The sequence below is a fragment of the Lepisma saccharinum genome, chromosome 21 (assembly GCF_977018435.1).
Source record: "Lepisma saccharinum chromosome 21, izLepSacc3.1, whole genome shotgun sequence".
Lineage (NCBI taxonomy): Eukaryota > Metazoa > Arthropoda > Insecta > Zygentoma > Lepismatidae > Lepisma > Lepisma saccharinum.
Window position 1 is genome coordinate 107,210 of NC_139249.1, and position 20,888 is coordinate 128,097.

General features: G+C 37.4%; 2 protein-coding genes across 3 annotated transcripts in view; one reads left to right on the top strand and one right to left on the bottom strand.

Moving 5' to 3' along the window:
• The window catches only part of LOC146004057 (uncharacterized), a 56,336-nt gene extending 47,504 nt beyond the window's left edge, over positions 1 to 8,832 (bottom strand). Inside the window, exons 1-3 of one of the 2 annotated variants that reach the window (XM_083142669.1) lie at positions 8,733 to 8,832; positions 6,659 to 6,710; positions 2,622 to 2,669 (exon numbers count right to left, since the gene is read on the bottom strand). In XM_083142669.1, coding sequence (XP_082998795.1) covers positions 2,622 to 2,669; positions 6,659 to 6,710; positions 8,733 to 8,803 — 171 coding nt within the window. In that variant the 5' untranslated portion in view covers positions 8,804 to 8,832. Of the gene's footprint in view, positions 1 to 2,621; positions 2,670 to 6,658; positions 6,711 to 8,642; positions 8,694 to 8,732 lie in introns of those variants that run through there. The other variant, XM_083142670.1, reaches the window with a different exon arrangement.
• A 786-nt stretch (positions 8,833 to 9,618) lies between these two features.
• On the top strand, positions 9,619 to 20,293 carry LOC146003975 (uncharacterized). Its single transcript, XM_083142508.1, has 3 exons — positions 9,619 to 9,795; positions 14,714 to 15,309; positions 18,650 to 20,293. The coding sequence occupies exons 2-3, from the start codon at positions 14,768 to 14,770 to the stop codon at positions 20,130 to 20,132; spliced, it is 2,025 nt and encodes a 674-aa protein (XP_082998634.1). The 5' UTR covers positions 9,619 to 9,795; positions 14,714 to 14,767; the 3' UTR covers positions 20,133 to 20,293.
• The last annotated feature ends 595 nt before the right edge of the window (positions 20,294 to 20,888 follow it).

Genomic DNA, 20,888 nt, shown 5'->3' on the forward strand with positions numbered 1-20,888 from the left:
CATATTTAATTGTCTTGACTGATTTCATCCAAATGGAATACCGTATCTCCCAAATATCTGGTTGCTATGAAACTAACAGTTCCCATGGACAAAACATTAGTGGCCCCCTTTTGGACCCCAACATACATATGCACTACATTGTTACAAAATTATTTGGCACGCCATAGCTTAAGAAATGCCCTAAAATATTTAAGCATTTTTCCTTAATGTCCAAAACTGTAGCTTAGGCAGATATTTCAAAGTGGCATCAGAATTTGGAGCTACCTCAGAATATGAAAAATTAATTTTTCATTCACAATCTTGAAAAGCTTTCAACAAATACAAATGCAAAATGGTAAAACTTCAACATGGTCCCAACGGATTTCTTCATTTTTACAGAAGAAACTACTTACCGAAATGAAATGAGTTTGTCTAGCATTTAGAAGATTGCGGAGCTATTTTCTTTCATCGTGGAATCTATTTCACCAGAAAATCATGTATTTTTCAACAGAAATATCTCTCCGAGGCACAATAGCCGTTGCTCTCATTTCCTTCGACTACGTGAACCAAATCTTGCGAACGTTTCATGATGTAATGCCCTGTCAGTGTTTCAAAACACGTACTTTTTTTTCCCAAGAAGATGTCACGTCCAGGATGCATCGTGAAGGTGATGGAAGGTGTTGAAGATCCAGTCGATTTTGTAATTGAACACGGAATTATAAAGAAAGAAATGGAATGTCCAAAATGTGGTAGTACATGTAAGCTACACATTCGACCGAATGGGAAATGGACATATCATTGTACGAAGAGAGTCCAGGGGCGTGGTAAATTAAAGTACAAAAGATTTCTGTGCGGATTTGAACATTCCGCAAAAAAGGGTACATTTGTAGGAGAAAGTAAACTTACTGTACCAAAGATCGTAAAGTTTTGTATTCTTTGGTTAAATGTGCCGTGCCCAAGACAAGATTTCATAGAATTCGAACTGAATATGAGTGTAGGAACAGTTGTGGACTGGTCAAACCAATGTAGGCAAGTGTGTGAGGAATGGGTTATTGAAAATTCTACACCAATAGGAAGACAAGGAGTAATTGTAGAAGTGGATGAAGCAAATTTCGGAAAGACAAAGACCTGTGTAAATCAAAGGGCACGTCCAGTTGAGGGACAGTGGGTGTTTGGAGGGATTGAAAGGGGAAACCATAAACGTTTCTTCATGGTTCCTGTAGAAAACCGAAACGGAAAAACTCTCCTAGAAGTCATACGTCAATTCATCCTTTCTGGAACAACTATAATGTCAGATTGCTGGAAAGCATATACATTAGCTTGCTCACTGTGCTTGTAGTTCATTATTAACTTTGTAACAGAATTTATGATATGACTAGTTATACTTAGCTTTCATAGGTGCAAGAGCTTTTAAATTCTTGAAGAATGTTGTCGCACCAGATCTTGTACAGAATCTTTCATATTCTTGTCTCAAGGCTAGTCTTTTGTCACACTACAAACATGTAACTAATAAGTTTGTTGAACGATATAAGTTTCGACGTTGTGTGGAAGAGGAAGGTGAAACCGTTTCTGATTATTTCATTAGGCGGAAGCAACAAGCCATAAAATGTAAGTATGGCAATTATTTGGACGAAGCTTTGGTTGAACAGATAGTATTAGGTGTTTGATCTGACATTACTAGAAAAAAGTTGCTTTCAGTACAATCACTGAACTTTCAGCAATGTCAAGAACTGTGTGTGTGTGTGTGTGTGTGAAAGCAACTTTTTTCTAGTAATGTCAGATCAAACACCTAATACTATCTGTTCAACCAAAGCTTCGTCCAAATAATTGCCATACTTACATTATATATATAATGGCTACTTTGATTCCAGTTTTTATGGTCAATAATGGGAGATTGTTCCTATGGACTTCTTTATGACCGACAATTGTACTGATTGTCTGGTGAATTGAGAGTTTAGGCTAGTCTGCTCCTCTCTCTCTCTCTCTACCTAAAAATGATCAACTATATAAAATCTTGAAAACAGTATATCTTGAGCACCCACCACTACTTTTTTGTAATAAATAGCAATGGAACATTAAAAATACTTTTAGCAGGGTGTCTACAATATCGTAAAAACAAAATTTCCTGATTATTTCAGGTTTTCAAGAGAAAGAACAAAAATTTTCCAGACTAAAGCAATTAGAGCACTTCATAAATTTAAATATGTGTGTAAGAAGATCACTAACACCACACTCAGAATCTCATTTAATCAAAAAATATTTCTTTAAAATAAAAATCACAAAAATTATAGTGTATATATAATTCATAATTATAGTACAATTTAGTAACAAAATCCAAAAATTACAAATAGGACAATAGCCACTGATTGTACTGGATTTCCACTTTGAAAACATGTCAGTTCAAAACGTGATCATTTCCTAGAGTACTTAATATGCAAGTTCTACTGTAGCTGCCAGTAATACTCAGCATATGAAACTGAAGTACAGCAAATTTACAATTTCTTGCTTGTCCTTTATTTCTTTATTTATTCAAAAACTCACTTTAGTTCATTTTTCCAGAAATGTAGTAAATTCCTTGACTTTCCCAGGATTTCCAGACTGATAGACACCCTGTACAAAAATAGATGGATATATATACTTACTGATTTCAGATACAATCCTGAAGTATTGTTTTCACCCAGGGCAGTGAACTGCAATGAAAAAAGTGTTTATGTAAGAACTTAAGTTGTAATAAATAAATATCTGCAACGAATGACCTGTTAACAGGGTATTTTTGAGTTGGCGAACATAACCTTCCATCTCTCGGTACTTCTCAAGGGATTTCTACGTCAGAAAAAATTCCTACTGCAATATGTATTTTATATATATGTATATGCAATGTGTAATTTTGTTTTCTGAACCAACAATCAGTACAACTACACAGCTAGTCAATTGTGGCACCTGGGAGTGAAAACAATAAATATCTTTCAGAAGTTATGGCAGAATGTTAACTGTTAAAGTGTGGATGGAAAACTTTTCTTTTAATTCATGTTTAAGTCCATTTTATGGTCAGACAGGCATATCAGTACTGGACCTACAGTTTAAAGTAGGTTTGAAACAACAGTCACTTGACTAAATGGTAACCACTATGCAATTGGGGAGACTCAAAAACCTTCCTTTTAACTTATGGCTGTTGCAAGCAAGAAATCACCCATTTCTGGCATCCATAGTCATTCAAACAGCCATATTGAAGAAGTAGATTAAATCTTTTTCAAATGTGCAGACATTCTAATGCTTCTTTTGGAGTTGTTCTATTGACAAATCAATGTCCAAGTATTTGCTTGTATCATAAATAAAACGAAAAGTTCCATAATGCAAGAAGAATAATATATCTATTATGTGGATGCAAATTAAATAGGAAATACAATGCCTTACATCTGTCACAGGATTGTATAATATTTGAAAACTCAGTGAAACACCGAAAAAAATATGATGTCCTGGACACTTACTTCACTGGCCAAAATGAAACACAAAACCTGAATTCCTGGCTAACGAGAGGGGTGCTGGGTATGACGGCAATAAATCACAAAATAGGCTTGCTTAGCTGTTACAAGACTGTCTATTTATTTTCCTGTAGTTTACGGTTATTACAAGCATAAGAAAACAGTTTTTCTTTGTGACGTTTCAGGAGAACACATGCTCCTTTCATCAGACATTTATTTTCATTTTGACTAAAGATTTAATTTAATTTAATTTAACAGAAAACATCAAGAGACTTGTGAAAACAATGATGAATTAAATTACCTGATGATATTTGGGATTCATAATTTAAAAAAAAAAAAACTGAAATAAAAATAAAACAGACTGCTTTTTTCACAGTTAAGTTGCTATATTACAACAATGTAACATTGACAACATCCATTATATAAAGGATTATTTTTGTTTAAAAAGTTACTAACCATTTTTATAACTGTATCTTTAGTCAAAATGAAAATAAATGTCTGATGAAAGGAGCGTGTGTTCTCCTGAAACGTCACAAAGAAAAACACTTCTAGAAAATTTATTATACTTCAATGTGTAGATTATCAGTTAAAATAAGAATAAGTTTTTCCATGTTACGTAAAATTAAAGGTTGCGAGTGGGCAGCATATGATGGTCGTGTCATTCACGAACAGCTGGCGCGGAGTGATACGTTACTCGAAGTGAGACTGTTGTTTACAGAAGGTCGGAAGGTTCGTGATTCTTACTTTAGGAAAGAAAACTTCTAAATTTTTAATTATTTTATCAGTAATAATATCATCAAACATGTGAAATCCATGAAAGATCTGGGCATTATTTTGGACAGACGCTTAAAATTTGAAGACTATATTAAACACATCATAAATAAAGCAAGAAAGCAATGTACCTATATTATAAAAAAAATGGAGTTCTTCAAACAACTTACAATTTCTAATTCTAAAGTTTACAACTTTTGTCAGACCTATAGTGGAATACAATATTCCGATTTGGTATTACACATATAGTGCTAAGATGAAACAATCAATAGAAAGAATACAAAACAGATTGATCACATTTATATATTACAAATTCAAGCTATTCAAATACCATTATGAGTATGATAACCTGCTGAATCACCTAGAAATAGACAGACTTGATGTCAGAGCTGAAAAGCGAATTTTATCTTGGAGGGAAAATATATCGTACCAAAACTCCTTCGTATGATATGGCTTAAGGTGAAATCATACAATTTGAGAGGAAATAAGGAATTATTATGTCTTGATAAGAACTACAAAAATAACAATTATGTTCTGTATCTCATAAACAGCTATAATTCGAATACTGTGAGATAGGTAGTGATAAAGTTGTTAAACCAATTTCAAATTCATATATAAGGATAATTATTTAAGAACTCTTTTATAGTTGTATAGATGAAATATAACAATTGTATATTTTTTTTATGCATTTTTAAAATTCTAGTACTTTTAGGTTATGTTTTGCTAAATATTTTCAAATGCTCTCTTGTCTATATTGCGGTTTTGGATACCTTGAAATATGTAACCTTGTAACATGTAATACTGCTGTATTAAGGCTGAAAAGCAGTTTAAAAAACACTTTTTAAATAAAAATAAATAAATAAATAAAAGCGATATTAAGTTGCAGAAAGGTGTCATAAAAGTGCTATTCGGTTACTTGCAAGAACAAAGATAGAAATCTCAAAGGTGGGTTAACCATTCCTCGCGTAAGGAAACGTAGTAATATTCAGTTTCTGTTTATTACAATTTAAATTAAAAATTTTGTGTGCATGAGCACTTAGGCTATTTTGAACCCATCACGTGTGTCTGGAAACTAAAATATTAAAAGCTGAGGCTGTAAAGGGACACTCAACACAGGACGAAACACACACAGCCGTACAGAATTGTACTGGCCATAGGTCCAGACGCCAGAGCCTCGTTAGTCTGCAAAATGCAGTCCTGGGTGTACTATGTGGAAGGTTCCATATGGAAATTTGCATCTACTTTTTTAAATAACGGGTACAATTTTTTAATGTGTGTTTTCTGTGCTATTAAATCACAATAATAAACATGGCGTTACAAATTTTTTCCTATTGCCAACCGAATTTTTAAAATTTTCATCAATATACAGAGGTTGTTCGCTTTATATCCGACCATTTTCGATTCGGTGCTGCCACCTGGCATATCATGTGTCTGCTGGCGGAAGTAGTGTTGTGTCTGTCCTTGTAGGTGCATGAGTGTTGGTAGTGAATGTTATCAAATGGCACTGAAAATCAACCAGTATTGGGAGGGTTACGTAATGGCCATTTTCCATGCTAAGTTTTCATACGTACGTATTGTGAAACACTTGGAGTGACTACTGCGAAAGCTATTGTGGCCCGTTACACACAACAGGCTCTCCTTGCGAAACATTCACCCACTAAAACCACCAGGAGAAGGGCTGCAAGCAAAGTGTCACATACCGTGACATTGACGGCAAGGGGCGCAGCAACTTTGTTCGTCAGTGCAGAGAAAGTTTCCCTCGTGGCTTTATGGTTGTGATAGGATTCGGATATGAGGGTAAGTTGATGATACGCAAGGTGGACAAAAACGTGAAGGTGAATGCCAGATCTTCCAAGACTCCATTCTGACACCTATGTATCAGAGAGACATCCGAAAATTGTATGGAATGGACGCGAACCAGGTGATGATCCATATGGACAAGGTTTTGAGTCATACCACCAGAACATCACTATGTTTTTATCAGGAAATGGCAGAGGAATTAGGAATTTGTGTTATCCGTTTGAAGATAGAATTCCCATGACTGTCCTGCACCGGAGCTTGCTGCAATGGAAACTGCGATGCCGGGCGATAGTCCACAATGCTGGGGACCCAATAGAACATGATCGGTGGTGGCAGCACGGTATCTCTTACGGTGAGTACCCATCAAAAATGGTCGGATATAAAGCAAACAACCTTCTGTAGTAGAGTGGGCCATATATTACAATGCATTGCATAGTTATTATGATGTTACCCATAGTAACTCCAATCTCGTATTAATTAACAAATTAGATGTTCTAAGGTCACATGACTTTCTTAGCCCATAATGTAAAAAAAATGCTGGCTTCCGAGAAAAAGCAGCTGACGCCTCAATTATTTTTAATTTTTTCTATCCCAGTAGATAATTATGCATGAAAACTGGAACTCACCAGGAAGATGGCAGTTGCAAACATTACATTCCTTATGCTGAGCTTCATTTTCCTGTAAAGAAAATAGAAAAAAAATTGAAAAATTGCTCGTGACTTCATAGTTCATAGATAAACAAACGCAATTACTTAAATTTTGCTTTTTTTTCTGATAAAATAATTAATTGGAATCACAAATAATTCTTGCTTTTGCTCCAAATGGCATGAATTTGAAATAAATAACATCCAAAAATGTATCATCATACAAAATACACTGAGTATGTTGAGAACTCCACTTACAATCGCATTGCTCGAATTCCAACCTGAGCATGGGTCTAGCTTTGTATATGCCCTACTAAGTTTCACCTAATCATAAATCATTTTCATTTCTTCAATTACCATAAAGATACCAAGCTATGGGAAACAAAGAAAAATGAAGTGAACAAGTAAATAACATTTGTATGAAATTCACTTTATGCTCAGATAGACTAATTGAGACTGGATCTGCAGTTTAAAGTGGGATTGGAACCACTGTGCCTCGAGTTACCACACATCCTCTTTTTCGGGTCCTAAAAATGGGAAGGGTGGAGTTTTAGGAAAATGGGGAAATGTTTTCTTTTTTGGGGTATAGGCAACTGCTTCAACCAGAAGATGAGTAACAAAATTTTATATTTGTAAATAATTGTTATTATTGTTTCCGTGTTTAATTTCAAAGTAAGGAAATACAATACTCTCAGTTGCAAGCGCAAAGACAAGAAACTTTTCTTCCAACAAATAAAAATTGCTGGATGTATGAGTCTCTTCTGTTGTCGCTGATGTAGCGCATCAGGTTCTGATTTCAAAGCATTTGCTACATCTGCCACAAGTTTCTAACAATAGGTAAGAATTTGCTAGACTTCGGCATCAGACATACTTTGACATAAAATGTTATTAAATTATTAACATCATATGTATTTATTACTGAACTTTATCTACATACAAGTAGGATTAGACGCTTCCATTTGGATAAACATTTTATGTGCCTCCAAACAGTTGGAAGAAAAAGTAAGAACAAGTAAACATTTTATGTCAAAAGTGTGAGGTGGGTCTATTTCTTTACACGCAAGTGTATAAGGAAAGACCTCCGTGGTGTAGTGGTTGAATGCTAGAATACCATGGGTCCTGGGATCGAATCCCAGCCTGGGCATGGATGTTCTTTGTGAGTGTTTGTTCATGAATTTAATCAAATCATTACTCATATTCATTGTTGCAATTAGCCAAAAGTGACAAAAACGACATTCAATAACAAAAATCAAATGTAATCAAGAAGAAAGAACAGATTAAAGAGAATTGTGTAATATTCCAGGAGACATGTAGGCAAGAGACTTTTTCATTGCAAATAAAGGGGGGGGGGTTACATTTGACTTTGTTCTCTGCCCCCACTTACATAACCCTGGACATCCTGCTCTTCCTTTCAGAAGATCTGGTCACCCTACCCTGTGTGCCTCCATTGTAAGTAACCACCCTAAGTAACTGCAGAGGAGGGAGGACTTGAAATTTCCAAATCAGAAATGAGTATTTAAGAATGAAAGCAGAGTTCAGTTTCTGGAGAGGTGACATGATATTCAGGGCCCATTATATAGTCTTGATATAGCATGCATATTTCAATAAGTCTCTACAGAAATGTAATGCTTGTTGGACGTAATCTTGCCTCTTTCACAGTTTTGAAAATGCACATTTTCAACCTTTACAATGGACTCGTGAGATGACAAAAAATGTTTACAAAGGATTCATACGTAGTAATTACGTTATGATAGTCTTTAAAGGTCACCACTACAGTTTCATATATACTTATTTATTTTTGTCAGTATTGTACATTCATACAGAATGTAACAGCAATTACATTTTTATGTGACATTTGACAATATTACTTCAATTATTCGATTCATTTGCATTTTTAATTGATAAACTTTCCGTTTGTTTACTTTGCTAATGTAAACAAAAATAAAACATTCTACGAATAACCCACCTATATTCTTTTTCAGCACAATGGCATTACATGCGCATGAGTCAACTCACACCCACCAATTTCCATGTAAAATATATTGGCTTCACTTACCTTACGCAATCTTCTGCAACAACCCGCAATTCTAAGGTATATGACACACGTCTTCTCGCACTCGGCGGCATGCTTCTTGACAGGTTCTAACTTGACCGCCCGCAACCAGTGTTGCTTTTTCTGTGTACACACTTTACTTCTGTAGAATTTTTGCTCTGTGGGATTTTATCTCTACAATAATTTCCCTCTTGTATGTGGCATGCTAGAATAAAAATCGGAATCTTCATTTTCATTAAATGTTGACCACCATATTTAAGGAATACTGTCCGATATTAAATTAAAAAAAGGCAAGCCACGGCAGCTCAGTCGTTGGGACCATGACAGAGACCGGGAATTTGTCCACCTGTTCAAGCGGCTTCGGCTGCCACCCAGCATCGTATAGTGGGTACCTGGAGCAAACTTTGGGATGAAAAGGCGGCCAAGGGCTTGGAGCTGATCACATCATTCCGTGATCAGGAAAGTGCAAAACATAGCCATAGGTGCAAAGCGTCGTGCAAAGAACAGGCAACACTAAAAAAAAAATCTAGTTAAGGTAATGGAAATGTCCCTTTATAAAGCAACACTGCTCGCAACGGCCGCCTCCAGAAACATTCAACATTGGGGCAAAATCGACACCTACGAACATCATTTACCATTGTGTCAACGTTGATGAGATGACTTTTATCGAGATTTATATTGGGCGAAGACAATGGCACAAATGTTGGGTATCTACATCCCTACATCGTGGCAGCACGTACATCGCTACCGAACTCTACACAAGCATTGATACAAGGTACATAGGCATTGATGAATTGAATGCTATGGGGGGGGGGGGGTGATGTGTAGGCGAAGCCTGTGATTAGCCTGTGTGTTCATTCCTTAATTTCAATCACTCATTCATGGCGTTTGTCTGTGGTACTATGTGTCTGGTTTTACTCCGGTGTTGTCATTTTTTTTCGTCATTGAAAAATACGCCCCTCTTCATTAAACAAAAAACTGAAACATAAAAAAAGTGTACAAAGTACAAAAAATTGTGACAACAGTTAAAATTCAGCTTCTGGCCGTTTGTTTCTTGAAGAACAAGGCAAGTCTTCCATGTCGAGAGTTTGTCTTTATATCTATTTGCTATTTGATAATTTGTGTTATTTCCATTTCTATTGATACAATTTTATGTCGTGCTTAATGTAATATAGGTATTTGCAGTCTTGGTAGATTCCGAAATTAAATAGAATTGATACAATGAAATTCAGAACTGTACTTGCAGTACCACGCATGGCAAGTTATTGGTAGATAGCAATATACAGTATGTAATTATTTTATGTAAAATTGCTGTGAGGGCAACTAGTTGGCTGTTGACTTTCGATATTGCCACCGACGTTCGAGTTACGCTTGGGCTTATTTTTTTTTTTTTAGTACACCTTCCATCAGTTTTATCTAGTAATCACTCAGGCTCATCGTCACAATTGCCAAAAGTGGCACAACATCAACTCTGAATAACAAAAAATAATTCACTATCTTCCCGTTACATGCTTACCGCTTGCTATATTTGTCTAATTTCGTAGCCTTACAACTTCACTAAAGTAATTCTTGAAGCTTTCCTGGCGGCGAATGATGATGAAGTTCTCTCGGGATATCAGCCAGGTGATCTCTGGATAAGCTTTCGAGAGCTAATGTTACTCTCATCTTCAGGGATTGAATGCAGAGATCTGGATAGGCTTCCCAGCTTTCAAGAGCTAACGCCACTCTCATCTTCAGAGATGAGAGTGACAGCTCTCGAAGCTCGGAAGCCTATCCAGAGATCACCTGGCTGATATGCCAAGAGAACTTCTTCTTCATTAAAGTAGTTTGAGCAGTTTCAAAACAAATTGCAATTTTTATGAAAACTAAAAACATTTGTGCCCAATTATATACTAAATAGTTGTTTTAACTTACTCGCACACGCCAAATTTAATGTGGCATATCTCATGCATTGTGAATACAGTGTGTCATTCTTACATGTTCAAATTTCTCATTCATTCATTTCTGAATGTTAGTTCCCGAACTGGCCACACCCACCACACATATTCAGAACAAATAATACCCTTGGTGATACTTTGGTACTACTTTACTATAGGGGTGACACCTATAAATCATTTATTTCACACTTTTTTACATTGCTAACGTACTATTCTGCATTGCGGAACGTTTCTTTAGGTGAAATAACGAATTTCTAATGAAAATAATGTCGTATTTCTTACATTTACGAGTACTTACTGTTACTCATTATTTCGTTTCTGTAACACACATTATGGCGATAGCGTACTGGTTCATCGCGTGTTGCGCGAGTGTTTTGTCGATTTATGCAGTGTTGCAACCTTGTTCACTGGAAAATACCTACTTTCGTGCCCACATTTGAAATTATGGTAATACCTCGCAAACCGTTGATGTTAGCCCCACAAACCATTTTCCGTAAGGTTAGGATAGGCAAGCATAGTTAAAAAGAATTTAAAAGAAATTAAAAATACTCGACACGTCATGTTATAGTGAAAACACGGCGAGTTTGAAACACTGACTAGGGGTTTATGTCATCTAACGCACGGAACATAGTGCTCTCGTGCAGAAAGCAAATGTCAGCAGCAGAAACAGCATGTTGGACAGAGATTTTCGCAGAAAACAACCTGCATTCGCATTAAAATGGATGAAAACTACATTCACAAACTTCCACAATGCTACAGAAAATGATTTGCATAAGTACTTTCTCCTGTAAAAAGTAAGAAACCCCTATATGAAAGTGTTACCGATTCTTTTCTTTATTGAAACTCTAGTATCAATCCCCTTTATATTTGTGTTCAGCAAAAAATATTTGCATTCTGGCTTTTGAAGTCCTGTACAATTTGACTTTTAGTAGCTAAACCTGGGCAAGGAGCATGTTGTATTTTGGCCACTTATTACCTTTGTCGGACCACAGTGTGGTGAATTATTTTTTTAAGAGCCAATGCTCCATTCCCCCTTGAAACTGAATAATTTAATTATGGCATTATAATAATAAAGAGTAATAGTTAAGGTTATAACCAGGGCTCGAAAAATCCCGGTCGCCATGGCGACTAAAATTTGCAGCCTGTTGACTGGGATCTTTTGCTGTAATATGTACAAAATTTTGAAGATTCTTTATTTGCGTGGGCGAGGTTCAGCTTGAGGATGTTCTGCCACCTATGTTGGGTGCATCTGTTGACAAAATTTCGACCTGCTAGTGTTGCCATGGCACTTTTTCACTCAGCTCATAAAATCGCCAGTCATAAATCCATCAAATGCTGCACATGATCAATTTTGGTCGCAAATGACAGAGTGACATGGCATCAGTCATCAGATATCTAATTATGACCCTTTGATAATTTCTTACATATTTTCCTCACTCAAAAATGCATTTCATTAATTTATCTAATTTGCTGTGTGACAACTGATAATTTTTTAGCATTGAAAAATAACTCAATTGATGAGGCTTTTTAATGCAGAAAACCTGGTGTAAATGTCTCTTACGGTTTACAAGATATAATCAAATTAGGTTTAAATTAATGTCAACCACTGGATCTAATGATCCGTTTACTACCCAACAGGCGAAGTATTGCAGGACTGAGGAATAGATCGATAGTTTTAAAATTGAATCTGAGCAACATTCAATATGTCTTCACTGGGGATCAAACCCTGTGCCCTTTAATTACAAGACAACAGCATTACCACTAATGCATTGGGTAGGCACGTGCACGTAAGGCAAAAACAAATTAGTAACTAGAAGCAAATGCCAGTTGATTGCTGCACCATGTAGCTAGTTCCAAAGTATGACATTATGAATCTGCAGCCTCACAACCGAAACTGCAAGTAAAATAGTTATCTGCAGTTCGCAAAACAACATCCATTCAAAAGGGCCAGGTCTTTTCTATTTTTTTCCAACCCTAGTAGTCACAAATACTAACTGGGTCTGCCTGAGATCACCACTGAATACGATTAAACAATCATAAGTATAAAAAGTATTGAACATTTAAATACTTAGGTGGAATGTAAAATGTCAAACTTAGTTTTTCAGGCTCACAGTGACCTGTAAATCCAGAAATAGTCTGGACGTGGTCATAAATGGAAAGTCATGGATAAATCTAAATTTTTTGAAAACTCAAGGTCCTGGAAAAAGAGGATATATATATTGTAATGTTACAAGGGTGTTAACGAGGTGCGATCTGAAACAGCAACCTGAAAACTGCCTAGCCAGAGCAATTTTGTTATTGTCACTGCCTTGATTGGGGCAGTGTGCTCGAGTTAGACTTGGTTTTTACTGCTAACTTTTGATGTCCGTTCGCCTTCCCTTGATTGGGGTGTCAGATTTCCTGTAGCATCGTAATCAAACAAAAAAATAGATAAATTTAAGTGCACAATGTACTCATCATTGCTTTTCTTTCATACCTTTCAAAGCATTTTTTTTTATTTCCGTACAAAAAAGGCAGGCCTTTATTTTGTTTGTTACTTAACCTGTTCTTGTTATTTCTATGGTCAATCAGCACACGATAGTCATATCTTCGTCACATTCCACTAAACACTGCTATTGAACTGACTCTTCTTGAGATACCTATGTTTGGTAGTGAATATCAGGGTGATTAAAGCTAGAATCCTCATGCTATGCGTAGTCAGTTCATTATTTACATCATGTATGTTTTCTCAAGTGGAAAAAAAAAGTCCAGCATCCAATAATCCCATCGCAAGAGGTACATAACTATGCCGAAGTGACAGTAATGAAGTGGCAGAGGGTAAATTAAATGGCTGTCACTGCAACAGGCCCAAAGATAAGATTGCTCATAATAAACAGTCCAGAGTGGGGTTGACAGTTTTTAAAAGTGTGTTATATTGGAAGCAGTTAAAAGCTCGACATGAGCTCTGTTTGTTGCACGGAGAATGTCCATCCCTTATTCAATCTCCCTCCATGTGTTCCGTAGCATCTGAGGGGTGACAGGTGACAGAAGCAACAGCCTTCCGAATACAGTCCTACAGTTCTTGTGGATCATTTATCTTTTGGTCAGAATACACCATGTCTTTGATGTACTCCCAAAGAAAGAAGGCAAGAGGGATAACATCAATCTTCTGCAGAATGTCAATGGCAAATGAATGTATTTTCGACTTGTCATCTGGCTAAATTCCATGCAACAACTCAACCTTGTATGCTTACAAACTAAATCTTTTCTGCACGACTTCGTGAACAGTGGACCTTGGAATTCCTGCTTATCTCTTCACCTCCCGTATTGACTTTCCTGGGCTATGCGTGCTTTTTCCTGTACCGATGCCATTTCTGTTTGAGCGACACTAGCGCTGCCACTGCTACTTGTACATGTATGGAAATTTGCTGAACCAAACTCAAATATTCTATTGGTTTTGCAATGCTTTGTTAACAAGAAGCTCAGTTTGTTAAAATGTAATAACTATTTAAGAAACTGTCAGTTACAATCCGGACACCCTATATATAGTTCTTGACAAGAACTATTTTATAAAACAAACGTGACATGGCGTTCAAGGTATGCTTTTTGTGTATCAAATTTTGAAATTTGGGCATAAATTGCACACAAACGCACGCTAGTGTGAACCTGAAATATTCAACAGGGGGAATTTTTACAAAACAATGCAGGCTGAACTATGATTTCTATACCAACTGATTTACTAATTTTTTTTGCTAAACTTGAATGTACATATAGTTCACAAGAGAGGAACAGAGATAATTATGGTGGTGGTGTAGAACGTTAAGAAAAGCAGAAGATAAAAAGATGCCAAATACTGGACTGGCTTGGTAAGGCCGTGTCATGGTATGCCAGAGTATGTTCGACTCCTGGTCAAGTTTGCATTTTTTGTTCAGTAAACATGGTTCATTTGCATGGCAAAATTTTACTTTCACAAACATGGATAAGTCAGGGTTTTGTTGGTATTCCTACTACTTTATTGAAGTTCATATCATTTTCTGACGTAATTATTTTTTTTTCTCTTTTTTGCAGTTGAATCCGTTCTTTCTTAGTAGACCGGATCATCATCACAACAGTCTCACCAACATGAGTAATAGTGAAAATGAGACACCCACAATTGATGACAAATTAACATGGGAAGAAAAAGACATGGAAAATGACATTAAAATAGATGTACACTTAGTTGAAGATAGAGAAGATTGCAGCCAAAAGAATAAAGGAACTGATTTCAGTGTAGAGATCAAAAATATTAAAATTGAACATATTTATAGTTCAGAAGAGAGTGAAAAAGATGAAGAAGAAGAAGAGAAACCAAAGATAAAAATAGAACCGCCAGATCCTGAAAGTATGCCATCCACTTCTGCCGCCGACATGATAGAGTGTGATGTGGAAATGAAAGAATTTCAAGACGACGACATGCCACTGAATTTGGTGAAAGTGGGATCTAGGAATCATTCGCAGAATGCAGCTGAACCAGAGTTTGTTCCGTGCACTCACGTGAAGCAAGAGATGGAAAGTGAAGAGATGCCAGAACCGATCTCCGTGCCTTGCGACGTGGTTGTAAAGGAAATTTCCGAGTCTGAAGATGAAGACGCTAGCCTCGAGACCAATGATACTTCGAGTACGAGGTAAGTTAATTATGACATGTTGACAGTGGCAACTGGAACGCGTCAAGTATCTGAATGCTCGGCTACTTAGCAGCCAAATAAGCATTGCTCGGCAACAGGAGCGTGTATTCTGGGCTAGTTAGGCTATCTGCGAAACGTAGAACCCAGATACTAAAATACAAAAGAAAGTTGATAAATATGCATAAAATTCTTTATTTCAATATGAAATGGGTCAGTGGAAATTATTTGATTTATTTATCGTTGCTTTTCTTCCACTTTTTGGATAATTGCAACGATAAGGATGCATGTGATGAAATTCATGAAGGAAGACTCAAGGAAAACCCATGCCCAATCAGTTTTGAACCTGGGACCCCTGGCATCAGTGAGCTGTCCCAAAGGTTGACAATACCAATTATTGTTATTATTAATAATACTTTGTGATTCATGATTTGAAGTTTAATCCAAAACGTGATTGAGAAAGATCCTCCCTCTGCAGGATGGTGAGATAGCCCACATGTTGAACTGAACGTCCGCTTCTGCTCGTCGAGCAATGCACATCTGCTTGCTGAGCGAACTTGCACCTTGCTCGCCACAGCCACAGACTATATCGTTTTTGTGTTTCGATCTCGTGAGGCAAAGAGTAACGGGAGGAAAAAATAGGTAAAGATGACAGCTGTGTTTCCCAGCTTGCCTTGGAGTGTAATTGCAGAGCAAGTTCAAGTAACAGAAGGTCATAAAATTTTCCGCTTGTGTAATTATTTTTATTTTGAAATACAGATTCGTGATCTACAGGTGACGTGATCAGTAGCATGTTCCAACCTCCTGGTGTTGCAGGAACGTTTCTGAAGTAATTCCCACCTCCAAGAATTGAACCAGAGTTTCTTGCATGCCAGTCAGATGCCATATGACTGGACCGCCACTCTTTGGTGTTGTCATGTCAGTTCTGTCTTTTTGGAAAATTTTATACATGTGGCAGTATGACTTGAATCGCAAGACAACATATCTATTGCTACTATTATTAGCAAATGAGTTTCAAAATGCTGATCTTATTACCCAACATATTATGGGATAGATTTTACTGATATGTTTTACAAAGGAACATGTTCACAATGTTCAACAATTAGGGGTCAAGCAGGAAACATCCAATTTTCAAAAGTTTCTGAAAATCATAATTTTCCTAAAATGTTGCATATTTTCATTTTTTCTTTCCTTCTTTTTTCTTTAAAAGTGGGAAGTGGGGTTGTGTTACTTATTTTGAATTCATGTTGGAATACACATTATGTTCAATTTTTATAATTAAATTAAACCCCTTCCCTAGGCGTTACCCCCACACCCTCTATATGCCTTCATGGCATGGTGCTATGCACAGGGGAGCACTTTACTGTACTTTTTCTTCCCTAGTTCTTTTACTGCATGTTAGTGCAAATTACAAGAAATGTGCTTAATGATCTTGTGAGTTGCTAAAGGGCAAGTAATGGGAATAGATAGTGAGAGTGGAGGTGGAGGTAAGAATTGTCTGGAATGGAGGAAAAGAATATGGAAACGTTTCTCAGTTACGTAAAGGACACAGAATTATAAAATTACTCTAGTAAAAGGGCAAGGAATGTCAATAATCTAGGTTGTGCCGAAGAGGAAAGGATCCAGAGCTAATGTTATGCAGATAGTACTAATTCCAAAAATAAGAGATCGTGTTGTTACAAGGTATGAAAATGGCAGCACAAAAGCTAGCCCAAAAAAATGTAAACCACAATGTTGATCCATATATGCTGTTAATATTGGGTCGGTGCATTTTATTATGGGTTGGCAACACTGCATTGCCAAGTGTTCCTTGTCCGTTATTCCATTGTTATTGATTAGTTGTTTGTGAAAACACATTGTATTCTGATTCTGAGCACATTTTTCCTATGAAACAAAATGGGATGGATGTCAAGTGGACAAAGTTGAACATTTCCGGCACATTCTGCTCTTCGAGTTTAACCGAGGATCAAGTGCAGCAGTAGGACGTCTTTCCTAATGAAGCTGCTCTTGAAACTTGGCTAACTGATTTTTCAACTCAAAAACAATTTGTGCTGTGTATGGGGCTAATGCCATATACTGAAAACATAGCAGTTCTACAGGCAAGGCATCGAACTCCTCCCTAACGTTGGAAGATGGTCATTGACAAGGGAGGCGACTACGTTACTGACTGAGTGAGTGTTGTTGTTACTGTGTAGTGTTAGGCTACAATAACAATGTGTCATCTCACCACCCGTGTACTTGTGTTAATTCATTATTGTACCTATTTCTGTTAATGTATGTTATAAAACGCTACGAACTTATGCACCGACCCAATATTAACATCATATGACTTATATAACGTAGTTTGTACCTACATAGAAAATGCTGTATTGTATATTGTATGTGGAATTTTGCACATGATAAACTCTAACATTAACTGAATTCCAACATAATGTGTGCATGTATATGTATTGTTTGGCTCGAATGTATGTAATACAGTAGAGTCCCAATGATTTGAGGAGACAAGCCGGAGACTACCTCAAATTACCTAGGGGAGATTTGAAGAGGCGAAAGTGAAGGCAATATAACTAAATTCTGCAGTATGTAAAAAATGGGATATACAGTAGTGCTATGAACATTGTTCTTATATTTCTCAGTACAGTAGTAAACATGATGTTAGGGGAAAATAGTTAAACAATGTTGAACTTAAACTTCAGGATATTGCATCCTGTCTGAGCAACAATATGTCATGATGGAATAACAGATTGTCGGTAAGTGTTGCCTCTGACCAAAGTCCTTTGTTGTTGTTGTTTACATGGGTTGTAAATTTAAAAGTGGCAACACTGTGCAGGAAAAGGTGATAACACTGGGTATGTGCTATCAGGCAGTGAGCAATGTCAGTTAGTTGGGACCCATGTTGATGTGTAGAGTACCAAAAGTGGTCGGTGCTGTTGTGTGTCTGCGAGGTTGAAATGAACATCATTTTGTGTATTGCCGTAAGGCACGTTTACAAAGGTACAACAGCGATTGTGGATCAGAATGCAAGTGACCTGTGGCAAAAATGTAGGAGAATGTGACCAAGACTTGCACAAAGTCTGTAGCAACCATATCCGATAGTTGCACAATGGTTAAGTGCATTTCTTAAGGAGGTGTCAGTGAAAACAACCTCAACATGAGGAAAATTGCATCATTCCGGGTTCCCCGTATTGTCACCATTGTGCAACCATCAGCTACAGCTAGATATTGTATCACCTTTTCCTGACAGTGTTGCTAATTATCAAGAGACAAGTATCATCTCAACTACACATAACATGTTACTTCTCACTTACAACAAATGTAACATATCCCTTCCTCTTCTTTTCAGCCAACATGTTGGACACACATATTCAGAACATTCAAAGAAAAGAACTCCAGATGAGGTACCAAAAATTTCTCCGTGGAACTTACCAAATGTGGGTTTCATGCCTGATGGAAGATTTCCGTTTCCAGTAGATTCTCCTTTAACATCCTTCTTGAAGCAGGCAGGCATGCAGCAACTCGGCAATGATTTTTTTGGTAGTTCTCAGGGGTGGGAAAATATTGTAAGAATGCACCAATCGTTGAGTGCCAGGGGGGAGCTAGGTGCTCCTAATTATTTTGGAGGAATGTTATCAATGCAGGATAAACAAAAACCAAAATCTGTTGAGAAGCAAGTTACCGAGAGTCCTCTGAATGGAGAGACGGCTGGCCAGCACTCGTATCCTGTGAGTATAAGACCATCTTCATCGGATCTACCCTACCCATGCGAGCACTGTGGAAAATCCTTCCCTAGTACACAAGCGCGTGCACATCACAGAGTACACCCAGGTGACTCTCCGTGCGTGTGCGACATTTGCGGTAAATCATTCTTGCGATGTCATTATTTGGCAAAACATAAACTTCGTCATGCCAGAGGCAAAGTGTTCCCCTGCGAAACTTGCGGAATATGTTTTACAGAGAAGGAATATCTTGAGACGCACATGAAGTCACATTCCAGCGAGCAGCCGTTCCAATGCAATATATGCGGGAAGGGCTTCTCGAAAAAGGACTACCTGTCCCGGCACTTGAAAAGGCACACCGGTGCACGGTCATATTCGTGTGAGGTGTGCGGGAAATCTTTCTATGACAATTGCCTTCTTCGAATACATCTACGGATGCACACCGACGAACGTCCGTATTCCTGTGATATTTGCGGGCGGAAGTTTCGTCAAAGTGGTACTCTCAGAGTTCACAAGAAATCGCACATGAACGAAATGAACCAAGCTTCTCCTGGAGATCCTCCGTACTTCTGCGACCACTGCGATAAAAGTTTTTCAAAGTGGGACTACTACAAACAGCACGTGAAAAGACTGAGTGGTGAACGTTCACACGTGTGCGAGTACTGTGGGAAATTTTTCCTAAAGAGATGTCTTCTCACGAAGCACCAAAAACGGCACGAGGAACGCCCATATTCGTGTGATATGTGTCGGAAAACTTTTCGCGAGGCACCTGCTTACGAAAACCACCTCAGGTTACACAGGGAGGCAGGACATACAGCGGCCACTCACAGTCGGGATCTTCCTTTCAAGTGTGAAAAGTGTGGAAAGCGATTTTCAAAGAAGGACTACTTTACAAAGCACTGGAAACGACACACCACGGTACGTCCACATGCGTGTGAAATATGTGGTAAGTCATTCTACGAGAATTATCTCCTTCAGAACCACAAGAAAGTTCATGCTGAGGGAAAATCATTAAATCTTAACCAATCTGATGATCAGTCATGCACTTCAGAACCTTCTCTAGCTGGCCATACTGATCCATGCGAGAATGAACAGTCTTTGTCATCGTAACTTCATCATTGTTTGTAAGACTGTATGGTAATACAGGGTGTCTGATAAGTCAATACCTATTTTTAAGTTGGTAATGCATAATGGAGAAACCATTATCACAGGGTTTGAAAACTAATTCTGTACCATTTATGTTGTAGGAAACTGAACATGCCACCAACGCTTAGCACAGAAGAGCAAGCAAGAATTACTGCAAGGTACGGGTGTGGAAATCTGCAGATTCCATACGGTGGTGACAGTCCTCGGGAAAGATTTGCTGGATTTAATTATGCTTCGAGGAACAGAAATTTAATTCCTTTTTTTCAAAAACAGTCTCAATGGTATAGCGTGTTAGTCCTCTCTCTCTGCTGGCCTGACTGATAGATTTTTAGGGCTTCTTTCAAACATTTCCCGCACTTGTGCAACATTCTCTTCGGATTGTGATGGACACTTGACCAGTACGTTGCGCATCCAACACAGAACCTGTTCACATCAGTTTACTCTTAACATTTTTTGATGATTTTGGAATTGAGTGTTGCATTTCGACCATTCTCAGCTCTTGACTTGAACTACCGATTTCCACACCTCGTACGTTGCAGCAGTTCTTGCTTGCTCTTCTGTGCTAAGCATTGGTGGCATGTTGAGTTACCTGCAACATAATGGTACAGAATTAGTTTTTATTCCCTGTGATAGTTACCACTATACAATGGTTTCTACATTATGTATTACCAACTTAAAGACAGGTATTGACTTATCAGACACCCACTAGATGTGGATCCT